The 21,677-nt window shown below is 44.1% G+C and overlaps 1 protein-coding gene across 2 annotated transcripts in view; it reads right to left on the bottom strand.

The window, feature by feature from the left end:
- The window catches only part of LOC144141883 (uncharacterized), a 45,329-nt gene extending 25,952 nt beyond the window's left edge, over positions 1-19,377 (bottom strand). For both annotated transcript variants that reach the window (XM_077673358.1, XM_077673357.1), the window contains exons 1-2: positions 19,241-19,377; positions 11,665-11,717 (exon numbers count right to left, since the gene is read on the bottom strand). In XM_077673358.1, the coding sequence (XP_077529484.1) occupies positions 11,665-11,717; positions 19,241-19,289 (102 nt within the window). In that variant the 5' untranslated portion in view covers positions 19,290-19,377. The remainder of the gene's footprint in view (positions 1-11,664; positions 11,718-19,240) is intronic.
- Positions 19,378-21,677: the final 2,300 nt, after the last annotated feature.

Genomic DNA, 21,677 nt, shown 5'->3' on the forward strand with positions numbered 1-21,677 from the left:
TTGTTTTAAAAAATAACGGAAGGGTAAAACAATAAGGTGGGCCATGGGACAGTACTCAGCGTACCAAGTTCATATCGGGCGCCCCCTTAGTAACCAACAAGCGGGTGAAAATTGGTGTGAAAGAAATAAAACAATACCCTGAAAACCATCGAAGAGCAGTATATGAGCATGTACCGGAGAAAGGTACTGTACTTAACAGGCCTTGGAAAAAACTATTTTTCGATTGCCTGAGTACGTTATGCACTTACCTTGCAATGAAAGACAATGAAAGGCAATGAAATACAATGAAAGACAATGAAAGACAAAGCACTTAATTCTCCATAATACGGAGCTTCGATTCGTTGTATTTCAGAACCACCATTCCAGGCCGCTTAAACAAATTTTGGCGATGTGATGTTTATTTTTCTTGTTCTCTTATATAAAAATGTATATTCCTCCGTGTGGCTTAGAACGTACTACCTTGTGCGCACACCTCTTGTATTAGCCCTCTAATTATTTTGTGTGCCTCTTCGTGTCTACGATTTTTTTAATGCTTCTAAGCGCTACAGATCTGGAAAGGTATTCAAAGGCTTTCACTTAGTTCCGAAATGTCTTTTGAAACAATTCATCATACATCGCACATTGTAATTTTTCACAATGTGAATAGGGTTGGGATAAAATATTCAGTGGACTTACCAAAGTGAAGCGCGTTCCCGCTGTTGCTACAAATGCAGGGTGATTTATCTCATGCTAACTATTGTACGCTCTGAATAAAACCCGGAGTGCTCTCTCCATTTCATATTACGGTTCTTACCACCATGCTTCACATCAAATATTTATGCATGTAATTTCGAGCTTTTGGCCACCTCTAGTCCTAAACAATTCGAACAATATTTGGCAGCCTTTTCTGTAAATTTTATTCTGAAATACTTAAGCAGTCTGGTAGAACGGTGTTTGGCAAACTTTTCCTCCTTTTAAGAGGTATTGTATCTTACATTCGTCGCGTTATGACCTTTTCGGCACAGATGCATTTCCTAAATCTTCAAGGTGAAGAACACCTAAACCAAAACTGTGAATCATCTCCTGTATAGGTGAAGTCAGTAACTCTAAAACTATAATATAATTTACGTGTATCCACTGAACTCATTTTTAAAACCAAACTCATTTTCAACGGTTAGGATCTCCTCTATTTCGCGCGTAAAATTCAGGCTCAGTTGTAAGTATTTGCAATATACCTTTCCCTTTAGCTATTTTGCATGTATGTTCTAAAGATCTTTCAATTTAATAAACTTGCAAAATTTTTACGTGTTATCGTTAGAAACATGTCATACAGTAAATTTTTGAGGGATGTGCGAAAGCACTATGGACTCCTTCGCATTTCAATCTTGCGTAAGGGTTCCTGGCGTTTAGTAAAATTCAAACAGGTCATATCCTGCCTTTATTAATAAACAATTTACTCATTTACTAACGCTGTTATCAGGTGTATATTTTTATTTAGGGCAATTTAATTTAAACATTAAAACACAGACAACTTGTCACCGCTATTTAGAATACTTCTTCGTTTCATACTGCTGCAAGCTTGCGTTTTACTTCTTAACAGTTAGATTATTGTGATTTGAAATCTTACTCGAATTTTGACGTCCCTAGCTCTTGATTACTATAAGTCACCAGCTGTGCACTTTAACATATTGCAAATAAATTTGGCTGTCACTTTGGTGATCATTTCAATAAAAAATTTAATTTGTCTTCATGGTAGTTGGGTGGGCCATAGGTGTATAACAATTGCTAACCATAGTATCATGTGATACATTTCTATTGACAATTGACCACGTTATTTTTCATACACAATTAGAGCAATTTTGCCTATAGAGTTTTTTCTCTGTATACAGCTTTTTCATAGAGATTTGGAGCACACACAGAGATTGGTTTGCAGTTCTCGCATTGATAATGGGTTATAACTGCAGTCGATGTGCACTACTGCCACAACGAAATGTGTCTTGTACATGGATTTGTACTATGTAAGAGTTTTTTTGCTTAAGGCCCACCACTACTGGCGGAAGGGCTTCATCGCTGCTGAATATTCCATATTGCCGCCCATTTCTTGATAATAGAATAATCTAAGAACATGCTACTTTTTACTGAAGGTCCTCGATTTCACACAAAGTTGAAGCTGTGCTCTTCCTGAAACCTTCCCACGCTCTCCTAACTCACATATTGCGAGATACCTTAGCTAAAGCCTTTATTCTTTTCGATTAGGACAACTGAAGTTTTCACGATAGGCAGTTCGATAGTGAACGTTCTGTGCTAAAATACCAAGGGTGGCCTGTTCGCACCTATAAGTACGGAACACCACCGGCTGCTTCAGAGCTCACACAGTAACGTAGTATTGGGTTGTACAGACGTGCATTTGGCGCCGTCTTGTGCGTATTCTCTTCGGTGTCCCGTTTCAAGCGCTACTTACGATGAATCAAAACCAACTAGCCAAGCTGTCAATTTTACTGTACAGACGTGCACAGTCAAGGCCAATAATTTGATTACCCGTTTTAAATGAGGCTGCGGTGAAGTGCCATGGCAGGTGGAAAAATTCTGCTCATTTTAAGTAGTGTTTTCATTCAAGAAGTCCTAAAAATAGTTGCACCTAACAATCGTGGTTTCCCTGATGCCCTGAAAGCCTTCGTTGTAGAACAAATGGAACTAAAATTTGGAAGACGCAGTGCGATCTAAAAAGCAATGCTGCACAACTTTTTTTTCATGTACAATTACCAGCTGAAGGTATTTCTTGTACATGAAGTGGTCTCCATTTTGTGCTAAGAATCTGCACCGGCGTCCCGTATCATAAAAGTCAAACCTCTAACGCTGCGGTCAGAGCAACACACAGATGAAGAAGTGCCCAGGACTTCAGGTGATTCTGTCCTAAAACAATCTAGGACGGGATAATATAGCTTGCACAACAGCATTTTATATTGAACTATTTTACACCCAATATATTTCTTTCTAGTCTGTGCAAGTTCGCTTGTTTAGTGAACAAAACACAAGGCATAAGTGGACTAAGCCGCGTTCTTAGCGGTGCACTTAACTAAAACAAAAAGTGTAATGCTCTGTCTGGGATCGCAAAACCAACATGGCGCGGCACTCTTTTACCTTAAACAATTGCCTCGATGAGTGGATTTTGGTGTGCACCTCAGCTCACTGTTCTGCTTTTTTATGGAATTGCGTTGGGAATCTTTAAAAGGCTCAAATTTTAGGTGGGTCATTGCAGATTGTGACATTATAAAAAAGTACAGGGAAGATGGGAGTAATTAATCCCGCCTGAACGAACGGTATTTTGGCATTGCAATGTTTATATAATACTGTAGCGCCCTTTTGTCAGCGCTCTTATCCGGCGCCAAGGTGCTGGCTATTAAAGACGACGACAATAAAGAGACGAGCAGCGCGTGCTGGGTGCATGAGCACGCACTGGAAGGTCGATTCCAAAAGCCTGCCACGCTGGTACTGTCTCTCTTGCGCTGCACTGCTAACCCGAGGTTCCCGACAGTCGTGACTCCGGACTAAGACATGACCGACCCCAGCAACCTCGCGCCATCGGACCCTCGTTTGCCTGACGCTTCCTCGCGCCCGCCGGACGTCGCAGTCTTACAGCTCCGTCTACCCACTTTTGTGCGTAAGAACCCGCACGTTTGGTTCGCCCAGGTCGAAGCCGTCTTCGATCTGCACCGCGTCACCTCGGAGACTACTAGGTTTCGCCACTTGCTTTGCAACCTGCCTCCTGAGGTGGCTGGTGAAGTGGCAGACGTCATCGGTGCACCTTTGAACGATGCTCCGTACCAGCGGCTCAAGCACAGTATTCTGGACCAAACTACGGCGTCTGAGAGCGCGCGCCTCCGGCACCTGCTCACCCACGAAGAGCTTGGAGATCGTCGCCCTTCCCAACTACTCAACACCATGCGACAGCTCGTGGGCGCGGGCAACGTGGACTCGAACGGTGCGCTTTTAAAGGAGCTCTTTATGCAGCGCTTGCCACAGTCCACTCGCATTGTTTTAGCTGCTGCAGGGGACTTGAGCCTCGACCGCGCCGCCGAGCTTGCTGATAGAGTTCACGATGCGACTTCTCCGTCCGTCGCCAGCCTCGCTTCGACAGCAGAGTTATCGGCCGTGTCCCGCTTAGAGTCTCGGATCGATAAACGTGCCGCTGCTATTGAAGCGCTTCGGAGATCCCCTGATCGCCGATGCGGCTCCTCCCAACGTCCTAGCCGTCGTTCGCCTTCCCCAGGTGGTTCTTTCTCGCGCAGCCCTCGAAGGTCGTCTATCTGCTGGTACCATCGCACTTTCCAGCACCGCGCCCGTCACTGCACTTCCCCATGCAGCTGGTCGGGAAACGCGACGCGAGATCACTGATGGCAGCATGTGACCTCGCCTTACAACCTGGCCGCCTTTTTCTGGTCACGGATCGCATTTCTGGTCTGCGCTTCCTTGTGGACACGGGTGCTGAGGTCAGTGTATTACCAACCACCAAGGATAAGCGTACTTCTAAGTCACCTGGACCTACGCTTCGTGCAGCGAACTCTACCTCTATCGCCACGTATGGTCTGCGGTCCCTCACCCTCGACCTTGGGTTGCGGCGCGCCTTCCGGTGGCTCTTCGTAGTAGCCGACGTCAATCAGCCCATCCTCGGCTCCAATTTCCTCACCCATTTTGACCTCGACGTCAGCATGCGTCACCATCGCCTGACTGACAGCAAGACACGCGTTTCCATCCTGGGCGTACTGTCTACTGTCGCTCCAACTAGCATCCGCACGCTGCTTCCCTCATGCCCGTACGCAGGAATTCTCGAAGACTTCCCTGAGGTTACGAGACCTTGCAACTTAAAGCAGCCGCCCAAGCACAGCGTCACCCACCACATCCTCACGCGTGGTCCACCAGTCGCAGCTCGGCCGCGCCGCCTCTTCGGTGAGCGTCTGGCGACTGCTAAACGTAAATTCGACCACATGCTGGAACTCGGTATTATCGGCCCATCGTCCAGTAACCACGCCTCTTCACTGCATATGGTTCCAAAGAAAAGTGGAGACTGGCGCCCGTGCGGCGATTACCGGGCGCTCAACGCTCAGACTGTCCACGACAGCTACCCCTTACCCCACATCCATGATTTCACCAGCCACTTGGAAGGGTGCACAATCTTTAGCAAAGTGGACCTTGTCAAGGCGTACCACCAAATCCCCGTCGAGCCTGCCGATATCCCGAAGACGGCCATCACTACAACTTTCGGCTTGTTTGAGTATGTGCGCATGCCCTTTGGGCTACGCAACGCAGCTCAAACATTTCAAAGGTTCATTGCCGAGGTGACGCGCGGCCTTCCGGCTCTATTTGCGTACATTGACGACATCCTCGTCGCGAGTCGCACTCCCCAAGATCACGAGCGTCGCCTCCGAGAACTTTTTGAGCGCCTCCAACAATTTGGCCTGGTTGTCAACGCCCAGAAATGCGTCTTGGGGGCTTCCGAGCTGGAGTTCCTGGGCCATCACATCTCGGCGCAAGGAATTCGCCCTTTACCCTCTCACGTTCAAGCCGTGAAGGACTTCCCCGAACCTACCAGCCTCCGCCAGCTTCGTGAGTTCCTGGGCCTGGTGAATTTCTCGCGACGCTTTATACACTACTCTGCCAAACTTCTGCATCCACTGACTGAGCTTCTGCACACAACCAAGAGCGCCTCATCCGCGATTTCCTGGTCTCCCGAAGCTCAGTCGGCTTTCAACGCTGCTAAACAAGCCGTCGCCGATTCGGTGCTTCTCATCCACCCTAGAATCGACGTCCCCACTCGCATCAGGGTGGATGCTTCCAGCGTTGCAATTGACGCTGTTCTCCAGCAGAGGATCGACTCCGAGTGGCACCCGCTGGGTTTCTTCTCTCGGAAGCTCCAACCTGCCGAGACACGCTACAGCGTTTTTGGTCGTGAGCTGCTCGCCATTTACGCCACCATCCAGAATTCCGGCACTTTTTGGAGGGCCAACCTTTTCACGTTCTCAGGGACCATAAGCCTCTGGCGTACGTTTTCCGTACGAACTCCTCCAAATACGTCGCACGGGAGCTCCGTCATCTCGCCTATATTTCGGAATTCACGACGGACATTCGGCACATCAAAGGTACCGAGAACGAGGCTGCTGACGCACTTTCACGCATTACCTCCATCGGCAGTGCTGCATCTGCTGTGGACTGGGAACGCCTAGCTCAGGCGCAAGTTGAAGTCTCTGAGCTGAAAGCACTCCGGGACCACCCGGGTTCCCTCCGTCTACAACTTATGCCTCATCCGTTCGTTCCTGGCTCACTGTGGTGTGACATGTCAGCGGCGGCGCCTCGACCCTTCGTTCCGGCTGCCTTTCGTCGTGCTGTTTTTCACTCGCTCCACGACATCTGCCACCCCAGCATCCGAGCCACTCAGCGCCTCGTTACACAGCGGTACGTCTGGCCGAGCATCAATGCGGATGTCCGCCAATGGGCCCATTCGTGCCTCGCTTGTCAGACAGCCAAGGTGATCCGCCGCACGAAAACTCCCGCGCAGCCTTTTTTGCCACCTAGCTGTCGCTTTGACCACGTGCACCTGGATTTGGTCGGGCCATTTCCTCACTCTCGTGATTGCCGCTACATTCTGACAATGGTTGACCGCTTCACCCCTTGGCCCGAAGCCGTACCGATTCCGGACATCACGGCAGAAACGGTCGCAAAAGCCTTCGTTTTGGCCTGGGTTTGCCGTTTCGGATGCCAAGGCATTGTTACCACGGATCGAGGCAGGCAGTTCGAATGTACTCTGTTTACTTCCCTCAGCCGCTTGCTTGGCACAAAACACTGCCATACCACGGCGTGCCATCCATGTGCCAACGGCATCGTTGAGCGGCTCCATCGCCAGCTAAAAAGTGCTCTCACTGCGCGTCTGGATGGACAACACTAGGTCGATCACCTTCCCGTAGTGCTTCTTGGCCTGCGTGCAGTCTCTGACGGCACGCAGGCCAACACGGGATAAAATAGATGAAGATATTATTAGATACCAAGACTAAAAGTTTTTATAGCTGTGAGCGACTGTACCTTCGAAATAATATTTGAAGACTAAGCGCGTTTCTCGGTGAGCTAAGCGGCATTGCTTTATTTCTATAACACATTGTTGTGCTGCCAGGAGTGAGCTTGAACTTCAAAAGCGATCTCACGCAAATTTCCGCAAGCGGAAAGGAGGAGAAACCGCTCAAAACTGTCTCAATACACATGGAGGAAGACAAATACCTGCTCCCCGCCATTGTGTTTTTTTTTCGGAAATCCTACCGTCAAAGTAAAAATCAGCTCGTGAACAGTGATAGATGTACCAAGTTCTTGGCATGTGATGTCCCGAATTGGCTGAGACGTCTTGGCGCCTTGCACGTAGATTGGGTTAAAAATGGCCGAAATGGCTGCTTTTAAAGGGATTTGTCACATTTTTGTAGCAGGTTCACATACCCAGGCGGTAAAGGGATTTACGGAGACTTCCTCTCCTGCGCGCATCTCAAGAAGTCTAGTTCGGGTCAAAAATTCCCTGAAATTAAGTTTCTCAAATTCTTTTAAAATATGCCTACAATAAAGAAATAACGGAAACCTAACAATTGTGCACTACCATAGAAAAAATTTGTAAGAGAGGTTTAGAATAAAGTTCAATGCTGTCATGCTCTTAAAATTAACATTTCTGGTTTTGCCGCTTCAAGCAAAATTATTAATTTTATTTTGTTCTTGCACTAGGAGTGAAAAAAGGTCGGGCGAAGAGAAGAGAGGCAAAAAGACTTTCTTTGTTTACAACCTCCCCTCAGAAGACTGCAGGGTAAATCCCAAGAGGCCTGTATCGACCTGGAATATATACCCCGCCTTTTTTTATGACGATGTCAGCCAACCCGCATTTTACTCTTTATCAATTTTTAGACGTATTAGATCTTAAATTCGTCGCATTATGTCCTACTCCACAAATATGTATTTCCTAAAACTTTAAGATGAAAAAAACCTAAACCAAAACTGTTCAGCTCATTATCCTAGGCCAGTACATCTCACCGATAATACGTTACTACTTGAATTACACAAAAATGACAGGTTCTTTTTCAAAAAGCGAAATTTACACTGCGAAACAACAAACACACCCTAAAATAAACCAGGCTAAGAAGCAACTGTCAATAACAAAGAAATAAAATGTCGCAGTATGCACAAGCGATGCAAGGCTACAGAAACAGCGAAGCTGGGGGTCAATGTAGCTTCTTCGCGCTCCGACCTTCTTCCCTCTGTAGATCGATGAGCACCATATTTCAGGCCTTCTGCTCTTTGTGCACGTTTTCGGGTGGCGGCTTCGGCGCGATAGTCGGAGTTGAACCCTAGCCATTTCACATGTTCTGAAGCAGCGACAACGGAGTGCTTGCGCAGCGCTTGTTCTTCCTCCAGACTTACATACTTGTAGTGCTGACCCATAGTTGGTGGTAGTTTAAACTATATGCTCGGCGCATATTCAAGAGGTTCGGTATGTCACCGAAGCAGTTTCCTTTATACCGCCATAGCCCGACTACAATTGAGGTTGGTTGTGAGACTATGTCACTACGATGCTGGAAGTAGGGGTACTCGAGAGGTGAGCCCTGCTGGGAGACACGGCAGGGAGGCTAGGGTGTTCATACGCTGTTACCCGACGTGCGCTGCTTTTGTGCGCGGCCTCCTGGCAAGGAAACACCCCGTGCGTCTATTCTCTGGGTCCTTTCACACGAAGACCTTCCTTGAGCTATTTCAATGGGACAATTTTGGGCTTCGTGCTTGTATGTCTGTCTCTCGGTCAGCCGGCGGCTTAAAATAAACAAGTGTTGAAAAGGACGTTTGAATGGTCACAACCATTCCAACAAATCGAGACAGGGTAGTACTGTTAGTATTTTAGATGCGGAGCATCTTATGGTCTCGGCATGTCCCGCGTCGGCGTCCGCACTCACACTGCGCATGCGCAACTCACCTCCTTACTCCACAGCTGCGCGATACTACACTATGAAGAAAAGAAATATTTAGCGGCACCCGGTTTTGAACCAACGACTCTCTGGCCGCAACGGCAGGTACGCGGTGCGCTTCCCACTACGCCACAAATCCTTTTTTTTTCTTTATTACGGGGGAGAATACGCTCAGACGTTGCAGTACGAGGGATACAAGCAAACAAAAGAATACACTGAAGTTATGAGAAGCACATATACATAGAAATTCAGGCAAACACACACAAGCGTTCAAAAGAGGGAACCAGTCAGGTGGTTGGTCAAGCGAACTGTACACACTATGTACGAATGCTACAGTTTCTCGGAAATCGGAATTAGTTGATCTGGGTGACTCAGCATGCCTATCACATAAGCGGCATCACCACAGACTGTACAAACCGACCACCACGGACATGTCATGAGGCGTCTCACCAGGATAGTCGAATGGCAAAAATCGGATACAGAAAGGCGTAATATCCATGTCTTTTTTGAGCGTTCGCTACAAATCCGGGACAGGAGCAACTGCTGCGAGCGCGCCTTATGTCCTTGACTCATTCAAACTATGTCAAGAAGCTACTGATACAACGAAGTCACGCGAAGCTCAACGTCACCGGAAACGACGAACTGAAAACTTTAGAGGAAGATGTTTAATTTCCTTTGGGGATAGCTGTGGCGGGAAGCGCCACGTGTCTTTCAGCTCAACCAGCCCCGTCTGCACGCCCCTGATGCTGATTGTGGCAAGATGCCCTAGGGATTGGCCAACCAAACAATCCATCACGACACAGCTTCGCGTTCAACCACCGTCGTCATCTTCCCGCAGGGGAACCGCTGAAGAAGAAGGAGAAGACAAAGGTGCATAGAGGAGGGCGTGTACATTGCTCTCAGCCGGTGCACCAACGTCAAAATCCTTTACCTCACCAACGCTGACGGAGACTACCGATTCTACCACAGAGACAACATCGACAAGAACATGATGGACGAGTTTCGGCGCCTCGAGAACCACCGCCTACTCACCGTAACACAACAGCACTTGCGTGCCCTTGCCAACGGTGTGGACCCGGACGCGGAATTCCCTCTGGCGTTAGTGAAAACCAGATCACTCAACATAACGGCAACACAATGGAACCACACGGAACTGCCACGATGCTTCGCCTCCTCATCAGGGTTCCCCACGGGAAGATGGTGTAATTTTTTTTTTGCTTGATCATAAAACTTCTTCGGCCCGATCTATAAAAACCAGCATTATGGGCCTGACCAGACAAAATTTTATGTTCCCCATACACAGTTGAAGCCCCACAGCTCCACAGCGTAGTAATTTTTGTATTAGGCCAAATCAAGAAAAAGAATGTACACGAGGGAGCCTCGGTAACAGGACACTGACCTAACCACAACACAACAGCAGTGCCCTAATAAATTGACCTGGGGGTACTTTTTATTAAAAAAAAAAGCTAGAGGGAGAGACATAGAACAACAACTCAGAGAAACATTGCGCGGCTCATAAGCAAGATTCCAGTATGATTTGTTGGGCACTTTGGTCTACATAGGTGAAATGAAAAAAAACTATTGCTTACCCTGATAATTTTCACAAATTTTGTTATTGCCACATGTTACATGTCTCATGCTTGTTTTTTCAAACTACTCCGGTACATATTTTTAGGTTCTTAGCGCGGTGATTGTGCATAGCTCCAAAGAGTGACCGGAATTTTCTTTTGTAAAGAATCCAATACATCACTCTTGTGTCCGTTATTACTCAATATCTGATACAGCAGATGAAATTGTCATGATTTCTACGCTCTATCTTACACACTGTTTGAAAAGTACATTATCGATCATTAGAGGGACAAATATTCAGCTCTAGAAGTACAAATATTTCTCTACAATTTTCTACATAATTTACGAACTCCACTCTGAGTCACATCCGTTATTCCTATACCTCTTTTTTCCGAGGAATACCAGAATACCAGTGATTCGTTATTTTACATTATCGATCATTAGAGGGACCAATATTCAGCTCTAGAAGTACAAATATTTCTCTACAATTTTCTACATAATTTACGAACTCCACTCTGAGTCACATCCGTTATTCCTATACCTTTTTTTTCCGAGGAACACCAGAATACCAGTGATTCGTTATAGTGCACTTTAAGTAACATATGCAAAATTTCATCCGGTGCATATTGAATTACAAGTACCGATCCAAGGAGAAAATACAAAAAATCCGTGTTAACTATTGGTTAATTTTTTGTTTTGATTGATTGATTGTTGGGTTTAACGCGCCGACGCAACGCAGGCGATGAGGCGCGCCGTAGTGGAGGGCTCCGGATTAATTTTGACCACCTGGGGATCTTTAACGTGCGCCGAAATCTCGTACACACGGGCGTTTTTGCTTTTCGCCTCCATCAGAAAAGCGGCCGCCGCGGCCGGGAATCGAAACCCGCGACCTCGTGCTCAGCAGCGCAACGCCTTAGCCACTGAGCCACCGCGGCGGGTTTAATTTTTTTTTTTAATGAATCAATAAAATTTTTATACCCTTTTCAATAGTTCAAATAGTGTTCCAGAGCAATGTTTGTCCTAGAGCGTGTTTTTCGTGAGGTATATTTTTCCATTTTTTCCCTCATCTTTTAAATTCGCATTATGTTTTTGCTCGTTATCTGACTAATCTTTGTATAAGAAAGAAAAAAACACTTACATGAATGAGAATATCATAGCATTGAAAATCCCCGTATCCCTTGCAGCATGTACCTAGAAAATAAATTGGTTAAAACAACGAGTCATAGCAGTAAAACTAAAATCGAAATTATTTTTACGTAATAAAGCATTCGTGCTCTATTAAGCACTAGCAAAAATGAAGGGCGAGAAAACGAGAATATACCCTTAGAAAACTTTGATGAACAGAAATATTAGGTCGATGGCCCTTTGTGTACGCTTAGTGGCATGTGTAGGCGTGATTGTTTTTCAAAGCTATTTGAAAGCCAGCCTGGCTTCTCCCAGATATGATTTGACAACTACCGAATTCCACTGTTATTCGCAAGTTATAGCTGCTTTTCCAACAAAATGCATTGCCAGCGTTCCACTTGTAATCACCGATGCAGTGTGTAATAGCGTTTGTTCTCATCTCGGTTATTTCCGGGCATAAATTGCAAACGCCCAAACTGACATTTTGGGGGGTCTGCTTTATGTCAACTAACGTCTCTATAATTTTAGTTATAATACGTGGCTCACCTGCACCAATTACTAGAGCAGTAAAAGCGTTTATAGTTACTGGCTGCCAAGGAGCCCAACACTTTGCTAGCCAAAATTGATAAAGAAGCTTTTGCGTTCTTTAGGAACGTTTCATTACGGGAGAAACATGGCAAAGATAAACTTTTCGTTCTGACATAGATTGTAGCAGTTGTCGTACATGTCTTACATATAAATCCGTTGATATCTTCGATAAGTTAAAAGTTTGTGTTGTCGGTAGACAAAAAATTAGCTCAACTTTACTTCTAGAAAGCGCTACTGGGAATATCCTACACAACAATGTAACTTAAAGCCTGTAACAATCAGGATGACTTTTCCCCCACTAATAAGCGGTAACGCCCGTTTAGGAAAAGCCTCGAAGTGAAACCATTTGACCATCTGAAAATAACGCAAGTGGTGCGTTTTTATCCATCGTTTATGCATTCAGGCAATAAGTATTTCAATGAGTACACTATTAGGAGTTTACCGTTAACCTTAAAAACATACATTTTTTGCATCCGTTGAACACCCGTTCAGCGTGCAGGTGAGTAAGTCGCGGTCATCTTCTCGTCAACATTTTATAGAACGATTTAAAAAACTTCCTCCCTCCCAGGTTGTATTTAACAGCAGCTCGTTCTATCTTTATAATATTTTCGAACTGGACAAGATCTCCCTAACTTCTGAAGAGCATTCAACCTTCGTAGGTACTGGGAATATTAGGTATTATCATGCCACGTGAGTTGTTTAGGAAACAAGATTGAACTGAATACAGATTTTCTAGTAAAAGTCGTTTACAGGGTAATTTTATCTTCACCCGAAATACAGGTGTGCGAAAATAAAAACAAATACACGAGCTAGCAGAGTTTGTTTCATTGCGTTCTTGCGTTCTTTCGAAAAACGCGCGGCATCACCAACCAATATCGACATACAAAAATCGTACAAGAAACAATAGGTTACAATTAGGTTTCTCTTGGCGCAATACACAAGTTTATAAATTTTGTGCGCCCGACAACTTTCACATACGTGGAAATATTATTCTTCGTGTTTACCTGCAATATATTTGGCCAATATTGCAGGCTGCTTTATGCATGCATTGGCTCAGGGCTTAGACCTAAATTTGTATCACAAAACACTAATATATTGCAGTAAGTGCGAATTGATAAACTTCAATGTTTTCTACCTAACGATAATGCAACCGTTGCTACTTCATCTCACCCAGTTCATTGAAATAATTTTTCAAAAAAATAGGGATAATCCAAACTGTGCAACTTCATCTCGCCCAGCTTTGTGAAAGAATATATATGAAAATATATTTATTTTACTCAGGCTGGTCTTGAATATAGAGTATATTAACTAGAAGAGTTCACCCTAAAACTTCGGCACTAATACACAGCCACAGTAGCGCATGTGCAGACTAAACACGATGGTGCCGCAGCTTCAGATCGTTAGAAAGAACAAGGAGAGAAAATAAATACGGGTAACCCCATCTGAAGCGTTCATGGCAGAGGTGAGAAAACGTGTATTTTATTGAAGAATAGGTTGAAAAGAACGTGTTGCGCACTGATAGAATATTTTATCGTTTCAGATATCAAGACCGAGCCTGTCGCTGGCACTTAGAAGGAAGACAAGGACAAGGACGCCGTTTGGATTTAGTGTTGATGTTATGGCAGGATTAACCACTTCGTGTGTTTTTTTTTTGTTTTGGCGGATAGAGGAGGCCATCCGCCCCATTCAGTTGTCGCAGACGAGTGTGTACGCGGTCCCTTTCAGCGATAAAAGGTACACCGCAATCACAAGCCTCTTGAAGCTTCCAACTGTTGAAATATCCTGCACCTTCGCAAAATAAATGCATTATCATTCTTTTATACTTTCAGCAGTTGTAACTTTGAAAATTGTGAACTGAGATGGCGTTCTCTTGCGCTTGAGAGAGCGAGCTTTCACAGTATCACTAACCAACCTAAACGGTGTTGTACGAGATTTGCGATAACAGTTCACGTGCTTTGGCTGTTGAATAGAATCCAAGATTCTTCTTTGTTGTACAGCTTCTGTTCCTTCAAAATGTCGGCTCTTTCATTAATAAACATGTGTTCGAGATCCGGAGAGTTTTCGTGTAACAAAATAAATTCATGACGTAGCACCAAGCGTAAATTGAAAATATTATTACCCACTCTAGGTCAACATGAAGCAACGCGGCTTGGGAAGAACTTTTACGCGTTGTGCAGCTGAGCCTTAGAAAGAGGGTTTGATCCCGTTTTCGGTGGCTACATTTTGATAGCGGCGGAATGTGAAAACGCTGGTGTGTCAAGTTTAGGGCGTGAGTTAAAGAAATACATGTGTTCAGAGCTGCTACGGAATATTTTATTACAGCGCTCCTCAGAGCCCAGGTGCAGATAGGCTGCGCTGAGTTCTATAACCAATGAAGAATTTATTCTTACTTTCTTGTAAGCTAAGCGCGAGGCAGACGCAGGACAAGACAAAAGATGACACGAGGACGAGCGGTCGTCCTTGTCTCATCTCTTGTCTCGTCCTCTGCCTGCGTCGCGCTTAGCCTGCAAGAATGCATCACCAACAAGCCCAAATTTACGCTCTCGTCATTCTTACCATTTCGATAGAACAGTTGTATAATATTGCTTTCGTGCTCCACACATATCAAGATTTATGGCAGTGTGCATCATGTAAATATTTATTTCAGCGGCAATCAATGCTATTTACCAAAGTTCCGTGCATAAAGACGTTGCCAAAGACAATAGAACCGGGTGCGCTACCTAGCTTCACAAAATAGCACCGAAGTATGGAACAGTTTGGTTGCTGCCCTAGGTCCCCATGTCCGAAGTATGGAACAGATCGGTTGCTGCACTAGGTCCCCATGTCTCATGGCTCCTAGCACGCATTCTGTGTAAAAAACAAGGTTTTAGAGTTGTGAAACGCGACGATATTCTCGAATGTAATATACTAATCCTAAAGAAACTCACGGTTTAATAAATCTGATTAAGCACTCCAAGTTGTGTGAACGCGAACAATTTTTATTCGTACCCATGTGTCACCTACAATCGCAAAGTGACTTGGGGCCCCTGACACGAGTCACAAAATCGCTCGTATATTGTAGAATAAGCCCAAACGTTATAATTCGCACGTTAAAATATATTGGGTGGTCCAGAGTGTAGCCTTGCAAGGAAGTGTCTTGTGTTTTCTTAGAATAACTTCGCAATTGTTTTTTTAGCAATTTTTACTTAAGTTATTCAAATCGCAAAAAAATAGAAAGTAGAGAATGGCCATATAATTTGTTCTCGAACAGAGAAAATTGAGTCGCCACGAGTATTTGTAAGAAAAAGTCGTCTCGAAAATTTAAGAGCTGCTGTTTTTTCAGGTGTATATTTATTACACACAATGTAAAGCTTGAGTTCGCACGTTATTTTTCTTGAGAATATTTCAGTGCCCAAGTTCTCACTCATGACCCCCAGGCCATGTTAAAGAGCCAGCTTTATAACGCTCAACCATGGATCCAAGTGAATACATGAAAATAAAACACACAGAGTGAGTGCTTGTGTAACGCGAAACCCAAGCGCGCACCCCGAAGCATTTTTTGGCGACATAGGTCTCTCCACATGCTCTGTATGTGCAAGCTCTTTATTTACTCTCCATAATCCCAAGGCTTTTGCTGCCACGCCATGATTGCGTATTTACGATTCTTTCTTCATCCTCAACGGTCGTGCCAACGCAAACATTTTGGATTAATGTACTCCGGTCTTTTAAAGTTGTGCTACGACACTTGAATGGACCCGAATTATCCGACCGCGTTGAAAATAAAAAAATGTGGTATTATCGCCTGGAGAAGTCAAATTACTTTCAAGTTCAAAATGTGCAAGGTTACCTAGCAAACGCTAAGATTTATTTGCGTATATGTGGATATGTATAGAAGCTAGACGTAGGAAACTTGCTTTTTTTGTAAATTACCGCTGGCAGCCTTGTTTTCCTCTATAGGCAGCGTAGGATTAGAGATGAGGAAACTTAAAGAGTGGAGTACGGTATTGCTGCATGGCGCACATCGCTATAATGGATTCCGACCTGTCAACGGCTTTCCATTGTCGGCAACATAAGGATTTCTGTTTTATATGCGGCTAATGAACCTAAGTGTTCCCTACAAAATATTTGCTGTCCACAAATAATGCCGGAGCTCACAAAAGTAACAAAAGTAACAAAATATAAACAACAAAATAAGGTTTTGTTGAAGTAAAACGCCTATTTCTTGCATGATATTTCTGCAATAATACAATGCGAACACGAAACAGATGGTGAACCAGTGAAGCTTAAATATGTGGCCAGGGGTTTTCGTCGCCTTTGATTCCATTTCAATTATTATACGGCCCACTCTTGCAGCTGACACGTTAGCGCTGTTCTTTCTGTTTACCGCTGTTGTTACTGCAGATGTGCTTGATGCAGTAGCATGTTGCGCATAATCTGGTGGAGTTTTTTTCACTCGGTTAAATGCGCCGTCGCTAATTACGAGTGTGGGTAGCTGTGGAAGTGTAACTGCATCAACTATAAATGCAACAAATATCTCTCGTCTCATGTATATATCCCATTCAACTGCTGTTTTACCCTTAGTATAAAATTGCCACTGGTGAGATTTCTCCGTACACGGCACCACCGCATTTTAGTTTATGGTAACCCAGCCTCAAAACGCTTCGCTATGAAAATGTCAGAATCAAGGTCATCTAGATTTACGTACATGTATTTCAAGGCTGTTATACCCTAAATTCGCTTCATTTAAATTTCTGTCTCTTTTGCTTTTCCACTTGAAAAAGAATACTGCATTTTTAGATTTAAAGCTATACGGCTGAACACCCTGCGTTCATATTTTTCGACTGACGAATGCCACCTAATCATTCACATGCTCACCTTTATATGCACGCGGACAGAAACTCTTACTGAAGATATACGAACAGAAAAAATATATTTTTTGTGTTTTTTGTGTCTGCCTGATCAAATAAAAACTGCAACACTGTCCGAATGTTATTTCGGTACCGTAAAAGGCAATATCTGTTCTATAAAATTAGTGTAATCTTTTTTTTTGTGGCGCAGAATGCTTTATCCTTTTAAAAGGCAGATGATAAACTTTCAAATTGGTCAACTTCGTGCGATTATCTCTTTTTTTGTTGCCCACAACTAGGTAGCGTATATTGAGGTCGAATATAGGACGTTGTCCTGCCCTACACAGCCGTAAATATCAGTTTATTCTAGCCATTTCTTATGTTTTTTATACTCACGCTGATCTTGCTTAGGTGCCGTTTATGGTTTGGAATTACACGTTGTTTAAAGAATCTATACATCACCTTTTTTTTCGTGTTGTAAACTAGTGTACAGACCAGACAGATGTTTGGAATAAAAAACACCTGCATCATTGTTTACGACTATAGACTCCCAATTAACTGAAATATGTCGGAAAAATACCATAGTTTCATAACAGTGTATTAGTTGACTTAAAAAGTTGCGCCAAATAGAACAGTGATGCTACTAGTAGGCTCTCAGGCTTTCCTGCATGTATACAAAATGCCGAGATTGCAAGATATACTGGCAAGCGTAATGATGAAACCCGAAGAGAGAGCCACTGATTTATGACATGGTTATATGAGTTATATATGATGATGTCTTTTTATTGCTGCATTGTTCGTGTCATCTGTCGCCACGTGAGAGTTGGTAAGGTGTGTTGGTTTCATCCCCATCCTTTTTCCCAGCATCGCGTCGCATTGGCGTGGATGCAGTCATCAAGGTTTATGAAGCCGCCCGGGCAGCCTTAACCCAGTCGAGACGAGAACACGACGATGTCTTCCGCCCTGCGTTCCTATCCGAGAGACCTGAATAAAGACAATTCGAAACGAGCCAAGCCCACGCAAGCCGAAGATGCTGTGCTCCCTGCCCGTCCGTCTGACATGACTCCTTGACCTTGGACGCTTCGGCACGACTGAAGACATCGTTTTTGAGGGGTCTTGCAACATTATACTCATCATCGCCAGCACGGAGGCAAGCGATTCGTCTATGTATATTTTCATCACATTTATATCCCGCATCCAGTCCCCAGCGTGTCTCGTCTTCGATCGGAGCGGTCCTCCTCTACCGGAGGGGTTATGTCACGGGACGTAGCGGATAATCGCCGTTGGGCAAAGGCCCACCTTCAATGGCTATGGCAAAAAAGAAGCAGCTGTGTGTGGGGCGCAGCCAGCCCAGCCTTTTTCCGCAAATAATTTTGTATTTTGAAGCACCCACGTATTTAACAGCCGATTTAGCCCTGGCCAATCCCCCCTTGTGGGTATGTAGCTAAAATCTTTGAGGACATCATCATCAGCATTATCACCAGGCTCAGTTTTTGCCGCATATAAAATGTTCGCCGCATTGTGTAAAGACATCGTTTTGCTGCTGTATTGTTGTGTCATCTGCCGCCACGTTGCAGTATTCTTTAACTGTGCAAAAATGCAGCTGTACTTTTTTAACGCGCCAAAATAACCCGTGGATGGTGTTCCCGAAACACAAGTTTCTTGGTCGTAGCTCCTCGTTCTGCAACACGTTTCAAGCAAAAGAACTGGGGTATCATTGTAGTTTTTGCCTTTGAAGAAAAAAAAAACTTTACATTTTTGTACACGAGACGTCAAATTTCTACGGAGATTTTATGCTACAATACTCAGTGCTTCTACCTCCTGGGACGATGTAAAACTTTCTTCACGTGTCTAGGTGCTGTGTGTCAACACTTTCTCATTAGGTCCCGGTGTTCTTTATTAAAGAAAAAGGTGAACCAATAGGATGACAAAATAAATGTGAAGGCGCCAATCGTTCTTAATTTGAAGAAATTATTACTCTACACAGAAGTATTTCCACCAAAGCAAAAAAAAATAGTTATTCAAGTGTACTTTTACCATCACACTTAATTCATTATAATAAGCTCTGAATATTTTTAAGAAATCAGAAATGCAAAAAAGATATATTTTGATAGTATAACCTTACGTGTAAAAACGCTCAATTAACTGGAACAACAAGATATTCTGATGACTTACCAAGCAGGGCAACAGCTACCAACCAAGTGTAGACTCCCAGTGATGTCATAATGAAGTAATAGGTGAAATCTAGCACAGAAAACCTGTATGGTTTTTAAAATGAGCGAGAGGTAGCAACCACCGCTCCATATGGTTTCACCTCCGAAAGGAACTTTAGGTTGCATTGTTGCACGCGTCCAGCTGCAGTTGAATCTAACAATCGCGATTCAAAATGTTTCTGAACCCATGAAAAAGCAAGGGGAGATATATCAAAGAACAGTAACAGTACTTTCTCATTGTTATAAAAACTGCACTTTGACATTGCATAAATCAAAACGCTTGTTCTATATACGCAGAAAATAGGTCATGGACGTTGAGCTGACTCAATACTGGTGATTAAAATTCAAACAGGTGGCTGAAACATTTTCTTTAAAACTAGAATATAAAGCAGTAATAAACTCAGTTGCAATGCGAGTAAAAAGAATTATGCTTTACAACTGTTGAAATAAAATTTACTTGCGTGCCCTAAAAAAAATGAGTTGAGCATCGTTCACCAAATTGTAGTACAAGTTGTGAAAGTTAGAAATAGTCCCCATTCAGTTTCAGTTACAGAGACCAGGACGATGAAACACCAAATTCAAGCCACTAAAGAGGTTCTTGACCAAAACAAACGACATTTTATTATAGCGTTTTAAATATGTGCTGCAGTGATATAGTATGTTCGGGAGAAACGTCGTATGGGGCAGCCCTACAGCATAATGTTTAATGTGTTATTGGGCCTTGAAAAGAATTCTGAGCACACTAAATAAACTAGCGCAATCATTAGGTTGGCTGGTCGACGTTGTCTGTACCAAGTATAAGGCTCTAACGTGCAGCGGAAAGCTCATACTGCAAAGTTTGTTTTCGCGTTTTCACCCGTTCCTGTCTGTTTGTGGGCTCCGCCATCTTCTTCGGTGAACGTGATCAAGTTTCCTATGCGCGTCACGAAGCAGAAATGTCTGAATTGGAGGTTTTTTTTACTCACTTCTGGTGGAAGGAAGCATTGTCTGCTCAGCGTCGACAGGTCGCTGCGCCGCTTTTGGTTAATTAGCGCTTTCGTTTTGCTCTACATCAACGTCTTTGTCTTTTATCACGCTTCTCGTAAAGGCACGTTGGCTAGGCCGAAACGACGATTACAAGACGACGGAGACGCCGTCTTCCGGGTTGGCAACTGCCTTTTCACATGACACCGACGTCAACACGAACACGATGGACGATCGAAAATCCCCGTTTTGTGATTGGCTTGCTGAACGATGCTGCCGACGACGAATCGATCGTGAAGCGAAAACTGCATCCCCACAACAATAGTGCCCTAATAAATGCGGCACTGTTTTTTTAGTTCCAAAAGTGTAATAAGCATAGTAACGTCCATGAAGTGTCTACAGCTAAACTCATGGGATCCGTGTTTTGGGTTACTACGCGCCGTCCGTTCGCTTTGGCCACATCCTTTCCCAGAGTTGCAAACCGCATTTTCGTGAACAACCAGCAATGCTTGGAGAACGTATAGGCTCAGATGGTAGCAAAAGAGTGGTTACGAAACCTTTACTAGGTTATAAGAAGTCAATATCGACCAAAGGGGTTGGCGTTGTTCGCAATACAAAAGCAGGGCTATTACAATTTCCGCATTGCGCTACCACCGTCGCAGCCGGAACCGTTCTGTTGCCGGATGTCGGCTATGGTTGGGGCATTAGGGAACCTTACTGCACAGCGGTTTTTCAAGAAATGTCAAGTTCACCAGCCAGGAGTCTCTCAAATGATGTAGAAAACACTGATGTGACACAAAGGTTGGGTATAAATGTCACGGAGTATTTGCAACCTTCGTGTGGGCATCTTATTGGGAGCCAATGAGCAGGAATAATTTGTTTCTTCCTTTAGAGACTGGTGATGTTGGGTTAATGCATTTGTTTGTGCACCAACTTGTGTATCGGTTTTTCTTGGCAGTTGGCGGATGATACACTTTTACTTACTGTATTTCAATGATGCATACGGGACCATTTACCTTATCACCTTGCTTCTGCGGGTGAGGTTAACAAGCAGCCACCATGGGGTTTTTGTAAAGGAAGTTGGGGATGCTTTCAATTTTTTCACTGAGCAGTTTTCTCTGGAGTACCTGCTTAGTCTTTCAAAAAAGCCTATGACGAACAATTTATTTATAATCTGTTTCCTGTGCCTCTTGATCGCCAGCCCTACTTCCGGGGTCATAACAGTAATGTTTTGGACCCTGCAAAGTGTATGAGCGTTCCCCCAAGTACAAAAACGTTTTTCTTTAAACTTCATTCCGAAAACACTTGCAGCTAAAACATGGCTGCGCAATAAATAAATGTCGATCCTTTGGTGCAACAATTGCTGCTTGTGCAATCAACCAGAGAGTATTGACCATTGTTTTGTATGGGCCATGACGCGGTGTTTTTCTGGGAAT

The sequence above is a fragment of the Haemaphysalis longicornis genome, unplaced genomic scaffold (assembly GCF_048455015.1).
Source record: "Haemaphysalis longicornis isolate Haplotype H1 unplaced genomic scaffold, Haemaphysalis longicornis Haplotype H1 scaffold_6, whole genome shotgun sequence".
Classification (NCBI taxonomy): Eukaryota; Metazoa; Arthropoda; class Arachnida; order Ixodida; family Ixodidae; genus Haemaphysalis; species Haemaphysalis longicornis.